Below are 21673 nucleotides of genomic sequence, written 5' to 3'. Positions count from 1 at the left end.
CCTGGGATCAGACCTTGCGTGGAGCTCCCTGCTCAGAGGGGAGCCTGCTCTGCCCCTCCCCTCACTCATGCTCTCTCTCTCTCAAGCAAACAAATAAAAAATCTTAAAAAAAAAAGAGCCAACAACTAGGGAGCAGAACACAACTGGGATATACAACATATATAACCAAAGATTATAGAATCCAGAATATATAAAGAGCTCCTAGAAGTTAGTTAGAAAAAGACAACCACACAATGGAAAAACAGCACCAAGGCAATGCATAGGAAAAGAAACTTCACAGAAGAAATACAAAATTGATCATGTGCAATGTTGGTGAATATTTCAGAAAACGGGAACTCTCATATATTACCGGTAGAATTATACACTGCTAAAATCTTTTAAGAAGGAAATCTGTATCTATCAAAACTTAAAACATGCACACTCCGTTGTAAATCCATATCTGGAATCCAGCCAATGAATATGCTTGCATAGTGTGAGAATATATATATATGTGCTGGAATCTAGCACTGCTTGTAATGTTTAAGAAACTTGAAAAAGTCTGAATTTCCACCAAAGAAGCGTGTTAATCAGATTATGCTGCAGCCACACAAATGGAATACTATCAACCTGTTAGAAAGAATTGTATCAAGTTTGTTGATTCTCCATATGACACATCAACAAATGAGAAAAAGTTTCAGAACAGTACATGTGAGTCCATTCATGTTTCAAAAATATGGTGAATACTACATATACTTATGAACAGATCATGTATTCTTGATGACTGGTCTAGATAAGTTCCTTACTGACTGAGATCTAATTCTGTAACTCTACACCCTCAATTTACAGATGTGGAAGCTACAGGGTAAGTCAATAGTCATGGATCACGTATCCTAAACCCCTATTACTCAAAAGATGGTCCAAAGATTAGATGCACTGGCATTCCCTGGAAACTTGTTAGAAATGCAGAATCTTGGGCCCCACCCCAGACCTACTGAGTCAAATATGAATTTTAGCAAGATCCCCGGGGGATTTCTATTCACATTGAAGTTTGAGAAGCACTGGTTTTAAGAAAAGGTACATTTTCTTCCATTAATAAGTGAAAGATGAACACCAATCTTGAGTATAATACCTTCAGGTATCAATGTTATTATGAACTGAAAAATCTCTAAGAGTTAGTTAGCTAAGTTTAACCAGATGTTTGATTCCTAAAGATAAAATCCCAAAAGTACAAGGACTACAGAAAACAGGCTAAGCCTTCAGTGGAACTGCCCCAGGATAAAGAAAAGAAAAGAGGCGGAGATGCTGTGTGGCTCAGGGAGATGTTGCTCTGAAGAAACGGAGGCCAAGTGGACTTCTCCAAGACTCTTCCTAGGAGTCCAGACCTCAGACAAGGTAAGGAAGTGATGGAACAGAGTGGCCTTGCCTGAGACAGAAGACCCTAGGGGCAGAGGCAGCATCCCGTGTGAAGAGGGACGAGAGTACAGGGTTGACCCAGAGACCTAGGAGAGCCTGGAATACGTGAGGAGAACACGCCTGCCCCCACACCCACAGCACTGAGTAGACTAAGAAAACCTGCAAAGATGCCAATTTCAGCCATATAAACCTAAAAATTTATTCCAATGCCAATCATAATCCCACTCTCAAGTTCATCTGAAAAAATAAGTGGGTAAAATTAGCACCATTTTTAAAAGAATGAGCTTAGCTGTAACAAATATGAATATACATCGTAAAGCAAATTAGGTCTGTTTGCCTTATAAATTAGTTTGAACTTTATTCAAAATTATCCCAAAGAAAATGGACAACTGAGGGGCTTTAAATTAGGAGTGGTGTATGATCAGATTTTTAGAAAAACTATACATACTGTGTAATATGCAGGGATAAGACCTGTGCAGAAGAACAAAACAGAATGTCCAGGAACATGTGTGTACATATCTGTGTGTACCTATTTCTGTGTATGTGTACATGTGTGTGCATACCTGTGTGTCCATGTTTGTACATATACATGTACGAATACATATGCACAGATAATGGTGACAACTCAAAACACTGAGATATATGAAGTATGGCTTATTCAATAAATTATGTTGTTGGTGAAAAAATCTTGGAATAATTTTTGTTAGAGTCTTAGCCTCATTGTAGGTATGTGCATGTAAGTAAGTAAATCTTAATGGATCACAATGTTTAATGTAAAAAAGTACTGGAAAGAAGCAAAAGAAGTCCCCATGGTGGTCATGAGTTTTGGTAATCAGCTGACCCCAGCCCAACGCACGGCCAGGTACCAAGAACAGCAGGTAGAGTCATGTGAGCTTGTTAGACAAGGCATCTTGCTGGAAGCGGAGGGTAGAGATGGGAGGGACGTGACTGCATCAAATACACTAGAAGGGGCTTGGTCACGAAATGACTGTTTTATTGTTAATTTGTCCATTCATTCCAACTGTTAGAATTCACCAATTATTATAATAATAATTCATAATTAGTTGGAAAATTAGCAAAAATTTAAAATTTAACAGAAATGGGAAATGGAGATTCAAATAATGAGTTATCTTTAGGATATATTTTGCATTAACTATGACATTATAAAAGAAACTTTTCATTCAATTTACTCTTTGAACAGATACTGAGTATTAGTACGAGGCCCTGCTCTGGGTACTGGAGACTCCACAGTGAACAAATAATTATCCCTATCCTCAGACTACATTTGAGCTGGGGGACAAACAATGAACATAAACAAGTGGCACAGTATGCCAGATGGTATGAAAACAATACTCTAGAAAACAATCAAACATAAAATGGATGGGGAGGATGCCATACTGGGAGTGGGGGTTGTACTATTAAGGAAAGTCGGAGGCCTCACTGAAAAGGAGATGTAGAAGCCAAATTGCTTGGGCGAAGAAGGTAAAGAAAATGATTCACATGGGTACTTCGGGAGGCAGGAGAAAGCCCAGCATGTTAGAGGAGACCGAAGCCAGTGGGGCTAGGCTGTGGTGAGTCAAAGGAGAGCAAAGAAAGCACAGAGGTGTCTAGGAAAAATCTTGGGGGTCCGTATCTATAGGTCCTGGAAGGACTTCGGTTTTTATCTAAATGATATGAGATGTCCCTGGAGAGTTGAAAGCAGAGAAGTGACATGTTCTAATTTGTTTTCAGGAGATCCCTCTGGCTGCTGTGCTGGGCCAGGACAGTAGTGGGACCCTGGGTGGAGGCAGGAGAGGAAACATAGAGCCCAGGGAGATTTTTATAGAACTTCTGGAGAATGGTGATAGCTGCGGGGCCCAGAGTGGCAGACGTGGTGGGGTAAGACATAACTGGACTCTGATCGTGGTATTCTGATAGGAGAGGTCACAGAATTTGCTAAGGATAGATGAAAGAAAAAGAAACTAATCAGGACTGACTTCAGGGACTCTGGTCTGAGAAACTGGAAAAAATGGAACTACAAATCTTAGAACTACTGAGATTGTAAAGACTGAGGTTAGAAACAGTTCTGTCATGCCGAAAAAATAAAATGGACTAATATATTACCGCTGTACTAAAGATAAAATCTAGTTTTCCTATTTATTGGTTTAGTTTTTACATGACTGAAAAATCATAAGGTACTGAACCATTTTCCCAACCAACCTGTATTAAAATATGCCTTAAACAACACAGGAATTTAAACTATCAGATATGTGTAATCAGAAACACAACTGTAGTAAAGACTGACTTAACTGATAGTCAATTAACGACAATTTCTTCAAATTAGCTCTTTAATGCTTTGACTTTAAAGTAACTGGCAGTGTGGATGACCTCTGGGAAGGGACTGTGAGAAGGACAAGTGAGCGCTATCTCTTCAACCTTACGGCAAACCTATTCATAGCACTTGAAAATCATTAACGCATAATAAAATGCTCAAAGACTTATCAAAGAAAACTAAAATTACATTATGATATTATATGCGATATCACAATATCTAGGCCCCCACGGTGCTGGGTAAGGGAGAACTGACTACCTCTGTAATCTGCACCTGGTACCTGAAATATTTTGGTTGGAAGGATTCAGTGAGGGTGATGTATGTAGAGCGATTTTAAAAAACTATAAAATATCCTAGAAATAATTTACCAAATACAAAGATAATTAGATTTGTTTTGTTTTTTTAAATGAGGCTTAGAGAGGTCTAATGAGTTCTTCCTGGCACATGACTAGCTGGTGACCGGTACTAGAACAGAATCTTTCTTCCTGGTCATGAGAATTCAGCCTCACAAGGAAGTCTTCACCAAAGTGGGATTCAGAAAAAACAAAAAAACAAAACAAAAAAAACCTGACTTTAGAAGTTAGGTGCTTTATTTGTTATATCAAGATATTTCTGAAAAACACAGCCAATTTTCCTACCCATTGAATACAACACCCAAAAATGATTTTTGAGGTTTTATAACTATTCCATAGATGTTTACATTCCACAGAAATATGTTTTTGAACAATCCTAATTATATTCAGATCCTGGGTTGTCTTTGAGAGGGGTTATATTTCTTAATTTTGTATTTTTTACAGTTAATTTATATTTTCATGAGAAAATGTAATAAAACCCAGCTTATTAGAGAGATTAAAATTATGCAGAGTTTAGAAGTAGGACATATTGTACCATAAACACCACAGACTCTTAACGTCTGAGAGGACCTTGGAAGTCATCTAGTATAACCTTCTAGTCAATCTCAATTAATGTGTATTCATGTAATCAGATTATGAAGAGAATTTGGTAACATCAGGACCACATTCCTCACTGATATACAGTCGCCTTATAATCCCTAGCCCCTCGGATTTCTCTACTATTAATGTTCTACATAACTCAGATAAGATATGCTTGAACCTTCTAATTAACCCTAAACAAAGGTACAGTTCAAAATAGAGAATTCTCCTTTTGGGTGTTTTGGATTTTTCTCAGGTTCTCCTTTTACATCATTTCTCTCTTATTGCCTTGGGCCTAAGCCACAACAATCTAATTCTGACATCAGAAACCACAGCAAACTCACTTACCCTTTGGTCCAATTTTATACTTTCACATAAATGAGGTACCTGAAAAAAAGATTACCTAGATTCTACCCCATCTGTTCCCTCTGGCACAACCAAAAAATAATATCAACCATTAAACAACATACTAATCAGAGCAAAATTTAGTCTTCTCCCTTGACTCCATATAGTTAGACGTTCCCATATTTTATCAGGGTTTAAAAAAATTTAAGTGCCATCTTTTCTGTATTGAGGTAAGCAGAGTGCTGAACATATTTAGATGGAGTTTTTTAACTCACCATAAATATAACAAAACCACATTTAACACAGATTTTGGCCTTGTATTTAGGACCAATTATCATGGAGTAGCTGAGGTAAACAGTAAAAGGAATCAGTGTCTTCTCTTTTCAAACTAGTTTTTTTTTGGTCTGTTTCTGCAAAATATTGCTTATTATGAGTAGCAAAATGGCAATATAACTAAATATACACATAGGTAAATATAAAAGCAATTTACGTTTTCGCCTCTTAGTCGCCATCTTGTCATGTAGATGAATTCCATAGTGTGATCCTTCCCCATAATTTCACCATTGCACAGCACATCCAACTTCAAAAAGAACACAGATCCATTAACATAAGTAATTTTTAATTCATTAGTGTCTAACACTTTTTCCCCAAATTTCAAAAAGGATTCAAATAGATATAACAAAATAAATGTATTAACTGTTATTTAAAAAGAACACTGAATATTTTTATTAAAAGCACTGGTCCAGCTCATAATTAACAATTCAGATATAAGTAACATGAAGCGGAGCTTGTCTTGTCCCACGTACCTGTCACTTAAGTCTATCCACATGATTTTGAAATGCAGTGTAAGGTTTCTCAGTCCATGTCTCTGTGCACCCTTAAAGGTTTAGACATATTTCTGTGATTGTCTCTTACAGAATGGGAAGGAATTGTGGAGGCCTCACAGCATCTTTGGCTTATGAATTCACCTTTCAGAATGCTTTCATCTTCTCAAGATTTAGAGGACTTGCTTTCCCCTCATTAATTTGTAGTCAAAGAGGATAAAGGAATGAGTGTGGATACAAGATTTGTGGGTACTTCAAGGCATTTGAGAATTTCTGGTAATTGCCTGTAGCTAAGTCGATAGAACAGTAAGGGCCGGCAATGCCACAGGCCTGTTATCTTCTTGGGTTCTCTTGCCTGTAGTTGGTAACTTGCATAATACTTACAGGACCCTCTTCTCACCTTGCATCGAACTTCAAAAAGGGATGAGCTTCCCAAAGCTCACTTTTGCTCTAGAGTTGCAGGAATAAAACAACACCCCAAATCCTTAAGGCCCCAGGAACTGTGGCTATGATTTACCAATTCAACAAAGCATAGTTAAACATTTATCATAGGTCCCTATAAATAAAACATTTCAGTTCTCTAGCTATTAAAAGCAAACTGATAAAGAGTTTGAAGTGTGGGAAGGGGAAGAAAAATGGGTTTTAAATAATGCTGGTTCTGGTTAGAGACTAGAGAGTTTTGAACTTTAAGTCTAAAATGAGTAGCATTCTAATTGTATTAGACAAATTTTTAGCTGAATTATATCGATATTTTGATGATTTATGTTGACTTGCATGGACCTCAAAATGTTTCTTAGACATTTTATTTTTAAAAGGATAAAGTAGATAATTTTATTTTTTTACTCTTGCCTGTAAAATAATTCAAAAGAAGTAAAGTGATTTAGGATGCAATCCCTAGTCAGGTACAATGCTTCTGTTGTCATTTAAAAACCAAACTATCTTGCCCCAATTAGCAATGTTGTTGCAAAAGCTTCAGTTGTAGGTACTTCATTAAAACATCACCCTATGTGTTAGACAGCAAAATAAGGGGTGGGGGTGGGGACCAGTAAACGTTACTAAAAATCACAGGAACAGTCTTTTACACTGGGGTAGGTATGGAGCTGTCAGTGGACAGAGTCTCCAGCCCTGCTGGCTTCCACTGGGGAGAGAGACACTGTGGGCCAGCAGCGAGACTATATGAAAGAGAGAGTACTCTCAGCTTTAACAACTTCCTGGAACCTAGAAAATGACTCAGTGGGTTACGCTTAGAAGTAAGGAAATAAAACTGCATGTGGTATTTTTAAGAAGAGGATAAAGTACAAAACCGAATCATAAAAACAATCTCATTTTCTATTTTCACTGTTGTATCTAAGTTGTCATCTTTTACTTTACCAAGTACACAGGGCTTTGATTAACTTTCACAATTTTTTCCCTAATGTAAAAGTTGATGTCTCTGGAAATGTTTTAATCTTTGTAGGACGAAACCACAGTAAGAATTTTTAACCCATGGGTTATTAGTTGTCTAAGAGTTTTTAAATAAATTTAGGATCAGAAGCTTCCTCAAAATACATACTTAATACATGTCAATGCCTATGTTCAAATCTTATTTTATTTCTGCTTGATAAACAGTTCATATTAATATTGGTATACATAATGAAGAACTCATGTTGCCTTTGATGTCTTTGTTTATATAGGAGACTAGTCTCAGTCTTTCATTTCTTCAGAAGCTACTATTATCAGAACCCAAAGAGGAGGAAGAGAAATTAATTCAAGTAGTTAACACTGCCATTTGGACATTTGGTGAGAAATGGTAGCCACGTCTCCTCATTACTCCTAGGATCATAAACATTCTCCAAACACTGAACACATTACAAGCTGTGCTGTGATCACCATGAGGGCAATTTCTCTCTCCATAAGGAAACTGGTAAATGGCCTTTATGCAGATGCAGTTATACTGGTTTTACCTACTGCCACACAATATCATTTTTGCATATGACACAATTAAAGGAACATTATTTACAAAATCCTTTTTAAAAACACAATGTTTTAAATTCTGATAAAGAAGTCTATAAAGTAGAAATGGATCCTGAAGGTCTCATTAAAAAAAAAAAAAAGGAACCTAAAGCATATTGGCAAAAATCTAGCTGTAGTATTATTTAGGGAACATTTAAGTTATTTAAGTATCTCTTCTAATTGTAAACCACTAAATGCATTAGTAGCCTGTTTTAGTCAGATGTTAAATTTAAAAATACACATTATACAAATAGAATACTATATTCTCAAAATTACATTTTAACATGAAAATAACCTAAGTTTCCACAAAAGTTAAATGTATTTTCCATTAATTTTTACTTCTTTTGTTAGAATTTTGTTCAGATCAGAATTATCAAAATGATCAAGATTAGATTAACAACTTACCTCATAAGAACTTGGAAGTTTTAGTTTTAAACTTAAAAATTTTTTAATAGTTCCCACAGTTACACGCGTAGAACACCGAATGAATTTCTTCATTAAACCCTAAAGGAAATAAAGATTACTAATTAAAATATTCTACTTTATTTTTAATGAAACCACAGGTGTCACTTCCACTGTCATTTTAAGGATTTTTCAAAATATTTTCTGAAAACATTTCAAAGTATAACTCCTTAGTGCTAGTGAGTAAAAATGTTCCTAATTCTTGGATACTTACATGATATTCTTCAAGAATGTATGAGGAAAATCCTGGGTATCTGACAATCTCCACACCTCTAGACAATTTGGTTAACAACACATTATAAGTTTAATAAAAAATAAAGATCACAAAAAGCATATAAAATATTTTATTATATAATGTCACTTCTAAAAGTATTAGGGATTTTTTTTTAAGATTTTATTTATTTATTTGACAGAGAGAGATCACAAGTAGGCAGAGAGGCAGGCAGAGAGAGAGAGGAAGGGAAGCAGGCTCCCTGCTGAGCAGAGAGCCCGATGCGGGACTCGATTCCAGGACCCTGAGATCATGACCCGAGCCGAAGGCAGCAGCTTAACCCACTGAGCCACCCAGGCGCCCCAGTATTAGGGATATTTTTAAAAAGTCTCATAACTTTATTTTTTAAAAGAGCGGTGATTTCAAATGAGGCTCTAATGAGCTCCTGAGTTCAACAGAGGCCAGATATGCCACAGGATCCCCTACAACTAAAAGTCAGATGTCTGAGGGGCTATGGTAGTACTTTACTGGAAAAACAGTGTTCTATGTGCCTTGATTTTCCCATTTTATTAGCAGTACTAATTTACTCTTTAAGCATGAACATCACTAAAATATAAGAACCAATCCAGAATGAACACTCAAACTGACAATGAGTCAAAATGATAAACATGAACCAATTTGTGAAACAAAATTACATCTCCAAACCAACAGTAAAACACCAGCAATTCAATCTTTTAAAAGTATAAAGTATTACTTCTTTGTATATGTAATAGGGTATTAGGTCAGCAAGCAGAATTGTTCTTAAATTCACTAAGCCAAAAGTAGAGCCATCCATGGGGTGCCTGGGTGGCTAGGTCAGTTAAGTGTCCGATTATTTAGGCTCAGGCATGATCTCAGAGTTCTGAGACCCAGCCCCACCTTGGTCTCCACACTGGGCATGGAGTCTGCTTAAGATTCTTGCTACCCGCCCCCCCCCACCCCTCACCACCAACACATGCCTGCTCTCTAAAAAAAAGAAAAGAAAAAAAGAGCAAGCCATCCAGTTAATATCTGTTCTTAGCAAATATGTTCCTAGCAAAATATATTTCCTAGCAAAGACCAACAGAAACAAATTTACAAATGGTGCTTGGTCACTATTCAGATGGTAAAGTATCCATTAAAAGAAAACAGAAGTCAAAAGTTACATCTAAAGCAAAACATACTCTAGCCATTTCAAATGGGAAGACTGATACTCTAGATGGCATGGAAACAAAGGGATAAATAATCAAACAGATCTTCCCTATATCTATTCACAACATTTCAACTATCCTAAGGTTTCCTGTCTATTTTCTTGTTCCAAACAGCTTATAGAGAATGCTTAGCACATTTTCTGGGTCCCCGTTAACCTGTGTTAACGTGTTTATATAAGAGTATGTAAGAGTATAATGTGTGGTTACTGAAAGACACTCTAAACATATTCTCATCCGCAGAGAAATCTCAGGTGTTTAAAGAGCCTATAGAAATGACCATGGCGCGCTCTCTGCTCAGCAGGGAGCCTGCTTCCCTTCCTCTCTCTCTCTCTCTGTGCCTGCCTCTCTGCCTACTTGTGATCTCTCTGTGTCAAATAAATAAATAAAATCTTAAAAAAAAAAAATGACCATAGCATCACCACTCCTAATGTCTCAGAAATTATTAACAAGTATAGAGGTGTCAGAGTCTTAAGGGAAGCTTTTAAAAACTAGGCAAAAGCTTGTTTCAGGAGTTTATAATTCAGTAGGGTTTGACATTAATCTCTAACAAAATTCTGGCCTGAATTATTTATTTACTTAAGATTTTTATTTACTTTTCACAGAGAGCACAAGCAGGGGGAGAGGCAGACAGATGGAGAAGCAGGCTCCCTGCTGAAAAAGGAGCCAGACGTGGGACTGGATCCCAGGACACTGGGAGCATGACCTGAGCCGAAGGCAGGTGCTTAACGGACTGAGCCACCCAGGCATCCCAAGAATTATTTAACATTTGATTTGTAAGCACTTAGAAAATGACAATATAACAAGTATGCATTTTCTCTCTATAGAAACATTCTACAATTATACCAAAGTAATCCTGCTGCTTCCCAGCTAGGTATACCGTAGACTTGCTATACAGGTCTCTGAAAAGTAATCAACACGTTTTAAGAGGGGCAATGACAGTTAAGAGTGTTAGCAGAGATGATGGGACGGTAGGGAGAAACTTAAAGAGGTGATCTTAAGAGCAGTGCTTCTTTCCTGCCATTTCATTTCCTAACACAGAGAGAATATGGAAACATTTGTACGGCACACAGGGGTTAAGGGGAGACTGCTGCTCAGGAAAGTAGCTGTATAGCCCAGACCTTGCCATTTGCTCTGGCGGGATCAACATTCTAGGTTCCCTCCCCTGCATATCTGAAGAAATATTATATGTAAAAAGATCTGTTACCTTTGTTACAATGCCCTTGGCTTCTAACCTGTTCCTTCAAACTCAGGCCAGAAGAGGAACAGTTCAAAAAAGGCTCTTTCTGCTTCTAAGGTGGCTACCCTAGAAGCATTTTTACCCTTTATCCCTCTCCCCCCTTTTTAGAAGAGTTAAGAGATTAGATCTGAAATCAGCTAGTGGTCAATGTCATGGGTTACACAGTTTTCCAGTTGTAGGATACAATTCAACAAATCCTAATTCTTATGATTATTTGAGGTTTTTTGTTTTATTTTTTTCTAAAAGATTTTGAGTGAGAAAAAGAGAAAGAGCAAGAGTGGGGGGAAGGGGCAGAGGGAGGGGGGAAAAGCTGGCTCCCTGCTGAGGAGGGAGCCCGATGCAGGCTCCAGTCCAGGACCCTGATATGACCTAAGCCGAAGGCAGACACTTAACCAACTAAGCCACTCGGGCACCTCTGTTTTTTAAAATCCAAATCTCTAACAGTGTTTTTCCTTTCGTCTTTGGAAAGACCTTCACCAGCTAAAGCAATTGTCAAGCTTGACTTTGACTTTTTTTTTTTAATTGAAATATAATTCAAATACCATGAAAGTCACCATTTAAAATGTATAGTTCAGTAATACTTAATATGTTCATGAGGTTGTACAACCAATACCATTACCTAATTCTAGAGCATTTAATTATCCCACTAAGAAACTTACTCATTAGCAGTCACTACTTCCTTCTCCCTCGACCTGACAAAAGCCAATCTACTTTCTGTGTCTATGGACTGTCTAGTCTGGACATTTCATAGAAAAGGAATCATACAATATGTGAACTTTGTGTCTGACTTCTTTCACCTAGCATAATGTTTTCAAGGTTCATTCATGTTGTAGCATGTATTAGTATTTGACTCCAGCTTATAGTTTATTATACACTATCCTAACTTATTTTCCTTTTTGAAAAAAAAATTTAAAGACATCCTACTTGGTGTAAAGTGGTATGTCATGTGATTTTGATTTGCATAGGTCCTAATGACTAATGATGTTTAGAATCTTTTCATGTGTTCATTGGCCAATTTTTAATTTTTTAAAAAAAGATTTTAATTTATTAGAATGAGCAAGCACAAGAGAGCAGGGGCAGAGGGAGAGGGAGAAGCAGACTCCCTACTGAGCTGAGAGCCCAAATCAGAGCTTAATCCAGGACCCTGGGATTATAACCTGAGCCAAAGGCAGATGCTTAACTGACTGAGCCATCCAGGCACCCCAGCTATTTTTTATCTTCTTTGGAGAAATGTCTGTTCAATTCTTCTGCCTATTTTAAAAAAATGAATTATCTTTTTTGTTAATTTGTAAGAGTTCTTTATATAATCTAAATGGTAAAGGTTTACCAGATGTGTGATTTGCAAATCTTTTCTCCCATTGTGTGTATTGTCTTTTCACTTTCTTGGTAGTATTCTTTGATGAACAAAAGTTTTTAATTTTAATTTTGATGAAATCTAACATTTTTGTTGATGCCTGTGCTGATGGTATCATTTTTAAGAATCTACTTCTAAATCCAAGGTCTTGAAATTTTATCCCTATGTTTCTTATAAGAATATTAAGAGTTTTAGTTGTTACATTTAGCTATAGGTCCATTTTGAGTTAATTTTCAGATACAGCATGAAGTAGGGATCCAACTTCATTTCTTGCATGTGGATATTCAGTTATTTCAGCAATATCTGTTGAAAAGACAATTTTTCCCCCTGAATTATCATGGCCACCATGCCAAAAAGAAATTCCTTATCAATATATGGGTTTATTTCTGACCCTCAATTCTTTTCACTAATCTGTAAGTCTATGCTTTTATCAGTACCATACTGTCTTGATTGCTGTAGCTTTGGAGCAAGTTTTGAAATTGGGACTTTGAGTCCTCCAACTTTGTTGTTCTTTTCCAAGACTGTTTTGACTATTTCAGGTCCCTTGGATTTCTATGACTTTTAGCATCAGTTTGTCAATTTCTGCAGGAGTGGCAATCGGAATTTTGGTTAAGATTATCACTGAATCTGAAGAACAATTTGGGTAGGCCTGCCATCTTCACAATATTAAGTCTTCTAATCCACAAGCATGGGATGTCTTCCCATTTACTTAGGCCTTCTTATAATTTTTTTAAAAATTTTATTTATGTATGTAGAGAAAGAGAGGGAGGGAGTACAAGCAGAGGGGAAGAGCAGAGAGAGGACAAGCAGACACCCCGCTAAGCAGTGAGCCTGTGGTGGGGGCTTGATCCCAGGACCCTGAGATCATGACCTGAGCTGGAAGTCATGCTAAGCAGAAAGCCCGATGCGGGGCTCAATCCCAGGACCCTGGGATCATGACCTGAGCTGAAGGCAAAGGCTTTAACCCACGGAGCCACCTGGGCACTCCTGTAGTTTTCAATATACAAATCTTATGCTTTCTTGGTATATTCCTAAGTATTTTACTCTTTTTTTAAATGCAATTAGTGCACAGAGGTTCTAATGTCTCTACATCCTCACCAACGCTTGCTGTTTTCTGTTTTTCGATAATAGCCATCCTAAGGAGTGTGAGGTGATTATGTTATTGTGGTTTTGATTTGCATTTCTTTGATAATTAGTGATGTTGAGGGTCTTTCCATGTGTCTGTTGGCCATCCATCTGTCTTCTTTGGAAAAATATCTATTCGGGTCCTCTATACATTTTTATTGGATTGTTTGATGTTAAATTGTTTATATATTTTGGATATTTATCCCTTATCAGACAGATCATTTGGAAATATCTTCTTATTCAGTAGGTTGCCTTTTTGTTTTGTTGTTAGTTTCCTTTGCTGTACCAAAGCTTTTTATTTTGGTGTAGTCCCAATAGTTTATTTTTGGTTTTGTGTCCCTTGCTCAAGGAGACATATCCATAAATATGTTGCAAGGGTGATTGATGTCCAAGAGATTACTGCCTGTGTTTTCTTTTCAGGATTTCATATCTCATATTTAAGTCTATAATCCATTGAGTTTATTTTTGTGTATGATATAATGAAGTGGTCCAGTTTCATTCTTTTGCATGCAGCTGTACAGTTTTCTCAGGACTATTTATTGAGAAGACCGTATTTTCCTGATTGTATTTTCTTTCCCCTTTGTTGTAGGTTAACTGACCATATAATTAAGGGTTTATTTCTGGACTTGCCATTCTATTCCACTGATGTATATATCTGTTTTTGTGCCAATATCTCAATGTTTTGATTACTATAGCTTTGCAGTATATCCTGAAATCTGGGACTGTGGTGATAGTCACAATTCTTAAGATTGAGATTGCTTTGGATATTCAAAATTTGTGGTTTCATACAAATTTTAGGATTATTTGTTCCAGTTCTCTGAAAAATGTTATTTGTACTTTGAAATGAATTTCATTTAATCTGTAGACTATTCTTAGTATGAACATCTTAGCAATATCCTCCCAATTCACGAACATATCTTTCCATTTGTTATCTTCAATTTTGTCTATAATTTCTTGTAGTTTTCAGAGTATATATCTTTCCCCTCTTTAAATTTCCTAGATAATTTATTATTTTTGGTGCCATTGTAAATGGGATTGTTTTCCTAATTTCTCATTCTGCTACTTTGTTATTGATGTGTAGAATGCAACAGATTTCTTTATATTAATTTTATATCCTGCAACTTCCCTGACTTCATGTATCAGTTCCAAAGATTTTTGGTTGTCTTTAGGGTATTTTATATATAGTATCATATCATCTGCAAATAATGAGATTATCTCCTTCCTTACCAATTTGGATGACTTTTATTTTTCTTGTCTGAGAATTTATTTTTTCTTGTCTCCTCAGCTAGGACTTCCAGTACTACGTTGAATAAAAGTGGCAAGAATGGACAGTCTTGTCTTGTTCTTGATCTCAAAGGAAAAGCTGTTTTTCACCACTGAGTATGATGTTAGCTGTGGGTCTTTCATATATGGCCTTTTTTTAAAAAATTTTTTTTTCCCTTTTTATTTTTTTTTTCAGCGTAACAGTATTCATTCTTTTTGCACAACACCCAGTGCTCCATGCAAAACGTGCCCTCCCCATCACCCACCACCTGTTCCCCCACCTTTTTTTAAAAATTTTGAAGTATGTTCCCTCTAAATCTACTTTGTTGAGAGTTTTCATCATAAACAGATGCTGTATTTTGTCAAAATCATATGGTTTTTATCCTATACCTGTTGTTAATATAACACACTGATTTGCCAATACTGACCCACCCTCTCATCCCTGAAATAAATACTTGATTGTGGTAAATGATCCTTTTAATGTATCTTTGAATTCAACTTGCTAATATTTTATTGAAGAATTCTGTCTCTGTGTTCATCAGGGATATTTGCTTGTAGTTTTCTTTTTTGGTCATGTCTTTTTTCTGGCTTGGTATCAGGGTAAAGCTGGCCTTGTAGAATGAATTTCCTTCCACTTCTATTTTTTGTAATAGTTTGAGAAGAATAGGTATTAACTTCTTTAAATGCTTGGTAGAAATCACCTCTGAAGCTATGTGACCCTAGACTTTTACTTGTTGGGAGTTTTTGATTACTGATTCAATTTTGTCACTAGTAACCAGTCTATTCCAATTTTCTATTTTTTCCTGATTCAGTTTTGGAAGAGTATATGTTTCTAGAAATTTATCCATTTTTTCCGGGTTGTCCCAATTTGTTTGTATAGGATTTCTCATACTATTCTCTTATAATTCTTTGTATGTCTTTGGTATAATTGTTATTTCTCTTCTTTCATTTCTGATATTTGAGGTTTTTTTTTTCTTGATGAGTCAAGCTAAAGATTTATCAATTTTCCTTGTCTTTTCAAAGAACCAGCTCTTGGTTTCTTCTTTTTCTTAAGATTTTATTTATTTGAGAGACAGCATGTGTGTGAGTGGGGAGAAGGACTAAGGGGGAATGGCAGAAGGAGAGAGAGAATCTGAAGCAAACTCTGTACAGAATGCAGAGCCCCAATGTAGGGTTCAGTCTCAATCCTGAGATCATGACTTGAGCTGAAAACAAGAGTTGGTTGCGTAAACAAATGCGCCCCCGAGGTGCCCCCTAGCTCTTGGTTTCACTGATGTTTTCTATTTACTTTAGTCTCTATTTCATTTATTTCCCTCTAATCTTTATTACTTCCTTCCTTTTGCTAACTTCAGGCTTTGTTTTTTTTTTAATAGTTCCTTTAAGTATAAGGTTAGATTGAGATTTTTGTTTCTTGAGGTGTCCTGTATTGCTCTAAACTTCCCTCTTATTTTTTAATTTTGAGAGACTGTGTGCAAGTGGGAGGGTGGGGGCCAGAAGGAGAAAGAATCTCAAGCAGGTTCCATGCCTAGTGCTGAGACACAGAGCTCAATCTCACAACCCTGAGATCATAACTTGAGCTGAAATCAAGAGTTAGAAGCTTAACCAAGTTTAGGTGCCCGTAAACTTCCCTCTTAGGACAGCTTTTTCTGCATCCCAAAGATTTTGGATGGCTGTATTTCTATTTTCATTTGTCTTCACATACTTTTAAATTTCCTCTTTGATTTCTTTATTGACCCATTGGTTGTTTAGTAGCAAGTTGTTTAGCCTCCAGGTGTTTGTGTTTTTTTTTTTCCCCCAGTATTTTTCTTGTAACTCATTTCTAGTTTCATACCATTATGATTGGGAAAGATACCTGATAGGATTTCAGTCTTACTGAATTTACTGAGACTTGTTTTGTGACCTAGTATGTGGTCTATCCTAAAGAATGTTCCATGTGCACTTGAACAGAATGTGTATTCTGTTTGGGGATGGAATAGTCTGTACATATTTGTTAAGTCCAGACTTAAATCTGTTAAGTTCTGTATATACCTGGTCTAATGTGTTGCTCAAAGCCACTGTTTCCTTGCTGATTTTCTGTCTGGATGCTCTGTCAATGTTAAGTGTGGTGTTATAGTGGCCAACTATTACTGTAAAGTTCTCTCTTTATGTCTGTTAAAAATTGCTTTATGTATTTAGGTTCTCCTATGTTGGGTGCATAGATACTTAAAATTGTTAAATACTTTTGTTGGCTAGATCCCTTTATTATTATGTAGTGCCCTTCTTTGTCTCTTGTTACAGTCTTTGTTTTACAAAGTCTGTTTTGTTTGATAGAAGTAATATTACCCTGACCTTTTCTTTTCCTTGCTTCCATCTGCATGGAAAATTTCTTTCTACCCCTTCACTTTCAGTCTGTATGTGTCTTTAGGTCTGAAGTGAGTCTCTTAGAGGTATCATATACATGGGTCTTTTTTTTTTTTTTTAAATCCATCAGTTACCCTAAGTCTTTTGATGGAAGCATTTAACCCATCTACATGTAAAGCAATCTTTGATAGGTATGTACTTATTGTCATTTTGTTGTTTTCTGGTTGTTTTATATTTCTTCTCTGTTCCTTTCTTCTTCTGCTCTTCCCTTGTGGTTTGATGGGTTTCTTTAGTGCTATGCTTGGATTCTTTTCTCTTTATTTTTTGTATATCTCTTGTAGGTTTTCAATTTGTGGTAACCATTGGGCTCATATATAACATGCTATATGTCTATAGCAGCAGTCTGTATTAACTTGATGATCTCTTAAATTTAAACACATTCTAAAAGCATTAAATTTTTACTCCCTCCTCCACATTTGATGTATTTTATATCTTTCTGTGTATCCCCCTAACTTTTGCAGATATAACTGATTTTACTAATTTGTGTTTTAACCTCCATATTGGCTTTGTAAGTGATCTATCTTTACTGTGTTTACTTTTACCTGTGAATTTTTTTTCTTTTCATAATTTTCTTATTACTAGTTAAGGTCTTTTCTTTCCACTTAAAGAGTTTCCATTCATATTACTTATAAGGCCAGTTTAGTGGTGAGGAACTCTTTTAAACTTCTTTGGGAATCTCTTATCTCTCACTCATTTCTGAACGATAACTTGACTTACTCTTGGTTGTAGATTTTACGTGTTTTCCTTTCAGCACTTCTGGACTGCAAAATTTCTGCTGAGAGATCAGCTGATATTCTTAAGGGTTTCCCCTATATGTAATTAAGTTTTTTTGCTACTTTTAAGATTCTCTCTTTGTCATCACTTTTTGCCATTTTAATTATTGTGTGTCTTGGTATGGACTTCCTTGGGTTCACCTTATGAGGGGCTCTCTGTGATTCCTGGACCTGGATGTCTATTTTTCCAGATTAGGAGAGTTTCCAGCTGTTAGGTGTTCAAATAAGTTTTCTGCCTCCTCCTCTCTCCTGACTCTGGAATCTCTATATGAGGATGTTTTTATGCTTGTGATTTTTAAAAATTCTCTTAACCTTTATTTTCATTTTTATTATTTTTTCTTTTTGTGATTCAGCTTCACTGTTTTCCATTACCCTGCCTTCCAGATTGTTAATCCAGTCTTCTTCGTCCTCTAATCTCCTGTTGATTCCCTCTAGTGTGTTCATTTCAGTTATTGTACACTTCAGTTCTGACTAGTTCTTTTGTACCTCTTTGTTGAAAAGTTCTCAGTGAGTTCAACCACTCTTTTCTCAAGTCTGATGAGTAACTTTTTTTTTTTAAGATTTTTATTTATCTGAGAGCATGCCCGCATGCACATTCAGGGAGAGGGACAGAGGGAGACTCCCCACTGAGTGGGGAGCCCAACGTAGGGCTGGATCCTAGGAAATGTTTAACTGACTGAGCTATCCAGGCACCCCAAGTCTGGTTTATGACCATTTCGTTTACCTCTTCTATAATTTTATATCTTGTTCTTTCATTTGGGACATCTTCCTTTGTCTGCTCATTTTGTCTCTGTTTCTATGTCATAGGTAAGTCAGCTACATCTCCTGGTTCTGAAATAAGTGGCCTTGTGTAGAAGAGGTCCCTGTAGCACAATACCTCTTTGTCACCAGAACAAGGTGCTCCAGGTGTGCTCCCTGTGTGGGCTGCATACACCTTCCTGGTGTGGCTGAACTGTGATTGCTGTGGACATGCTGGTGAGTGAAGCTGGCCTTTAGCCCAGGTGGCCGCAATGACCTGCTGAATCTGCTGCGGGAAGACTGGGCAGGATTGGTTCCCCATGCTGTTAAGAGGTCTGGCTGAAGCTTCCATGGCTTGCTTGTGGGTGGTGGCCAGCACACAGCTCACCTGTCTTCACTTAGCTGTTGGGAAAAGTGTGGGTGCGGTGATGGGTAGGGCTTGCTTCCTGAATGGCCAACTGAGAGGCTTGGCTGCAGCTGCCATGGGCTCACTGGTGAGTAGGGCTGGTACTCAGCTTAGCTGTCTGCAATTAGCCTCTGCAACAGCTTGCTCCCCTGTAGCCAGCTAAAAGGCCTGGCTACAGGAACTAAGGGTGTGTGGGGCTAAATGTTCCACTCTCCATGGCATGAGTCACTTTAGAGTGGTGCCAGTCCTGGCTGGGACTGCCTATTGGGCAAGGCAGTGCAGGAGCCACTTTGGAGGGATGTCTGTAGAACTGAATGTGTTCAGTGGGGCAAATCTGCAGGGGAACCCTGGGGTCGGGTATGTGGTGCTAGCAAAGTAGATGGAGAGTGTCAGAACTGGCTTCTGTAAGCATCCAGCTATCTAGCCTGGGGAGGCCGAGAAAAATGGCACCTGCAAACAGTTTTGTTCCTGGAGAAATCTGCAGATCCCTGTTCCACTGGTATACGTCCTAAGATTTGTTGATAAATACCCTTCATGTATATCGCAAATTCTTTTCAAACTGTGGCCGCTATGCTGTGTTTTAGGCCAAGTTATTTGAGGGTGGGGACTTGGTTTCCTATCACCCACTAGCTCTCCTGGGGTTAAGCCCCACTGATTTTTCAAAGCCAGACATTATAGGGACTTATGTTCCCAGAGTGGGTCCCCAGGACTGAGGGTGACTGGGATGGGGTCTGATCTCCTTTCTCCTCTGTGCTTGTGATGTCCCTCCTGTTTGTGGTTAGTATGGTTCCCAATCATATCCTCACTCCTTTTACTCTTTTTGATGTAGCTGCCTTTCTAGGATTAGCTGTGGAAGATCTGTTCCGCCAGTCTTGAGGTCATTTTTTTTTTTATTTTATTTATTTGTCAGAGAGAGAGAGAGAGAGAGAGAGAGAGAGAGAGAGTGAGCACAGGCAGACAGAGTGGCAGAGAGAGAAGCAGGCTCCCTGTGGAGCAAGGAGCCCAATGTGGGACTGGATGCCAGGACGCTGGGATCATGACCTGAGCCGAAGGCAGCTGCTTAACCAACTGAGCCACCCAGGTATCCCTCTTGAGGTCATTTTTAAAATTAGTTGCAATAGATGCAGCTGCTGCTTTGGTGTGTCTGTGGGACATGGTGAGCTCAGGATTCTATCTGGCCCTCAGTTTTGCTCTGTTCTTACATTTTCATTTAAATGTTGACATATGGTTTCTTTTAGTTCTCTTCACACATTTAAAATGGATTACTTAAAATTTGTACCTCAGGGGGCACCTGGGTGACTCAGTGGTTTAAGCTGCTGCCTTCGTCTCAGGTCATGATCTCAGGGTCCTGGGATCGAGTCCTGCATCGGTCTCTCTGCTCGGCAGGGAGCCCATTTCCCTCTCACTCTTTCTGCCTGTCTCTCTGCCTACTTGTGATCTCTGTCTGTCAAATAAATAAATAAAGTCTTAAAAAAAAATCTGTACATCATAAGTCCAACGTCTGAACTTCTTCAGGGGAAGTTTTGTTTTTTGTTTTTTTTTTTTTTTTCATTTTTTTTTTATTTCTTTGACAGAGAGAAATCACAACTAGGCAGAGAGGCAGGCAGAGAGAGAGGAGGAAGCAGGCTCCCCGCCAAGCAGAGAGCCCGATGCGGGGCTCGATCCCAGGACCCCGGGACCATGACCCGAGCCGAAGGCAGAGGCTTTAACCCACTGAGCCACCCAGGCGCCCCCAGGGGAAGTTTTAATTGACTACTTTTTTCCTGTATATGAGCTACACCTTAATCTATTTGTGTCGTATTTTTTGTTGTTGTTGTTGAAAACTTGATGTTTAAAATAATATAATGTGCAACAGTGGAAATCAGGTTCCCACCTGCTTCGGAGGCTTTGTTATTGTGGCTATGTCGTGTTGTTTCTCTTTGTTTAGTGACTTTCCTAAACTAATTCTGTGAAGCCTGTATTCTTTATAATACGTGGCCACTGAAGTTTCCACCTACCTGTTGGCTAGTGACTCAACAGAGATTTCCTTATACACTTGGAACTAATAAATCTCCCAATCTTTGCTAGGAGACCATGTGTTTTGGGGCACACCTCCAATACTCAATCAGGTCGTTGACAACTCTGCCTTAATCCTCACATCCTGCTTGTGCAGAGCCTCAAGGTCAGCCAGAGGTGAGAGTTTAAGGCTACTTAGATCTTTTCCTGAGCAAGTACACAGTCCTAAGTACATGCTTGGACTTGGAGATTCCCAGGAGTATGTTAGATCTTTTCAAAGCTCCTACAGGCTCAAAGCCTGTATCTACAGACATCTTATTCACCAGGTTTTCCTTTTAAGATTTTTGGTTGTCTACTGTTTTCTCCAAATGTCATCTATACCTAAGACAGCCATGAAGTTCAAATATTTGTCTGTAATTGGTTCTGAAAAATGCTCTACCCTTCCCAGCTCACAGATGTTTTTCCTACTGGACAAGCTCCAGGTCAGGCCTAATACAGAAAGGCCTATAAGTGGGGTGTTCCAGGAACCACTGGACAGGTCAAATAATGACAATTATTTGGCAATTAGGCTTTGAAAGAGTTCCACCTGTTCTGCCCTTTGGTGCCTGAAATGCTACAGTGGGAAAGTTAGTGGGCTATTACTCTACTCCAGAGCTGGAGAGTTGGGGATTGAACTAAGGCCAA

The 21673-nt window shown here is 37.9% G+C and overlaps 1 protein-coding gene across 3 annotated transcripts in view; it reads right to left on the bottom strand.

Moving 5' to 3' along the window:
- The window catches only part of PCGF5 (polycomb group ring finger 5), a 117506-nt gene that overhangs the window by 13407 nt on the left and 82426 nt on the right, over positions 1-21673 (bottom strand). For all 3 annotated transcript variants that reach the window (XM_046026810.1, XM_046026811.1, XM_046026809.1), the window contains exons 7-8: positions 8202-8300; positions 5471-5560 (exon numbers count right to left, since the gene is read on the bottom strand). In XM_046026810.1, coding sequence (XP_045882766.1) covers positions 5471-5560; positions 8202-8300 — 189 coding nt within the window. The remainder of the gene's footprint in view (positions 1-5470; positions 5561-8201; positions 8301-21673) is intronic.

This window comes from Meles meles, chromosome 13 (assembly GCF_922984935.1).
Source record: "Meles meles chromosome 13, mMelMel3.1 paternal haplotype, whole genome shotgun sequence".
Lineage (NCBI taxonomy): Eukaryota > Metazoa > Chordata > Mammalia > Carnivora > Mustelidae > Meles > Meles meles.
Note: the sequence above shows the minus strand (reverse complement) of the source record. Positions and strands in the feature narration are given on the sequence as shown.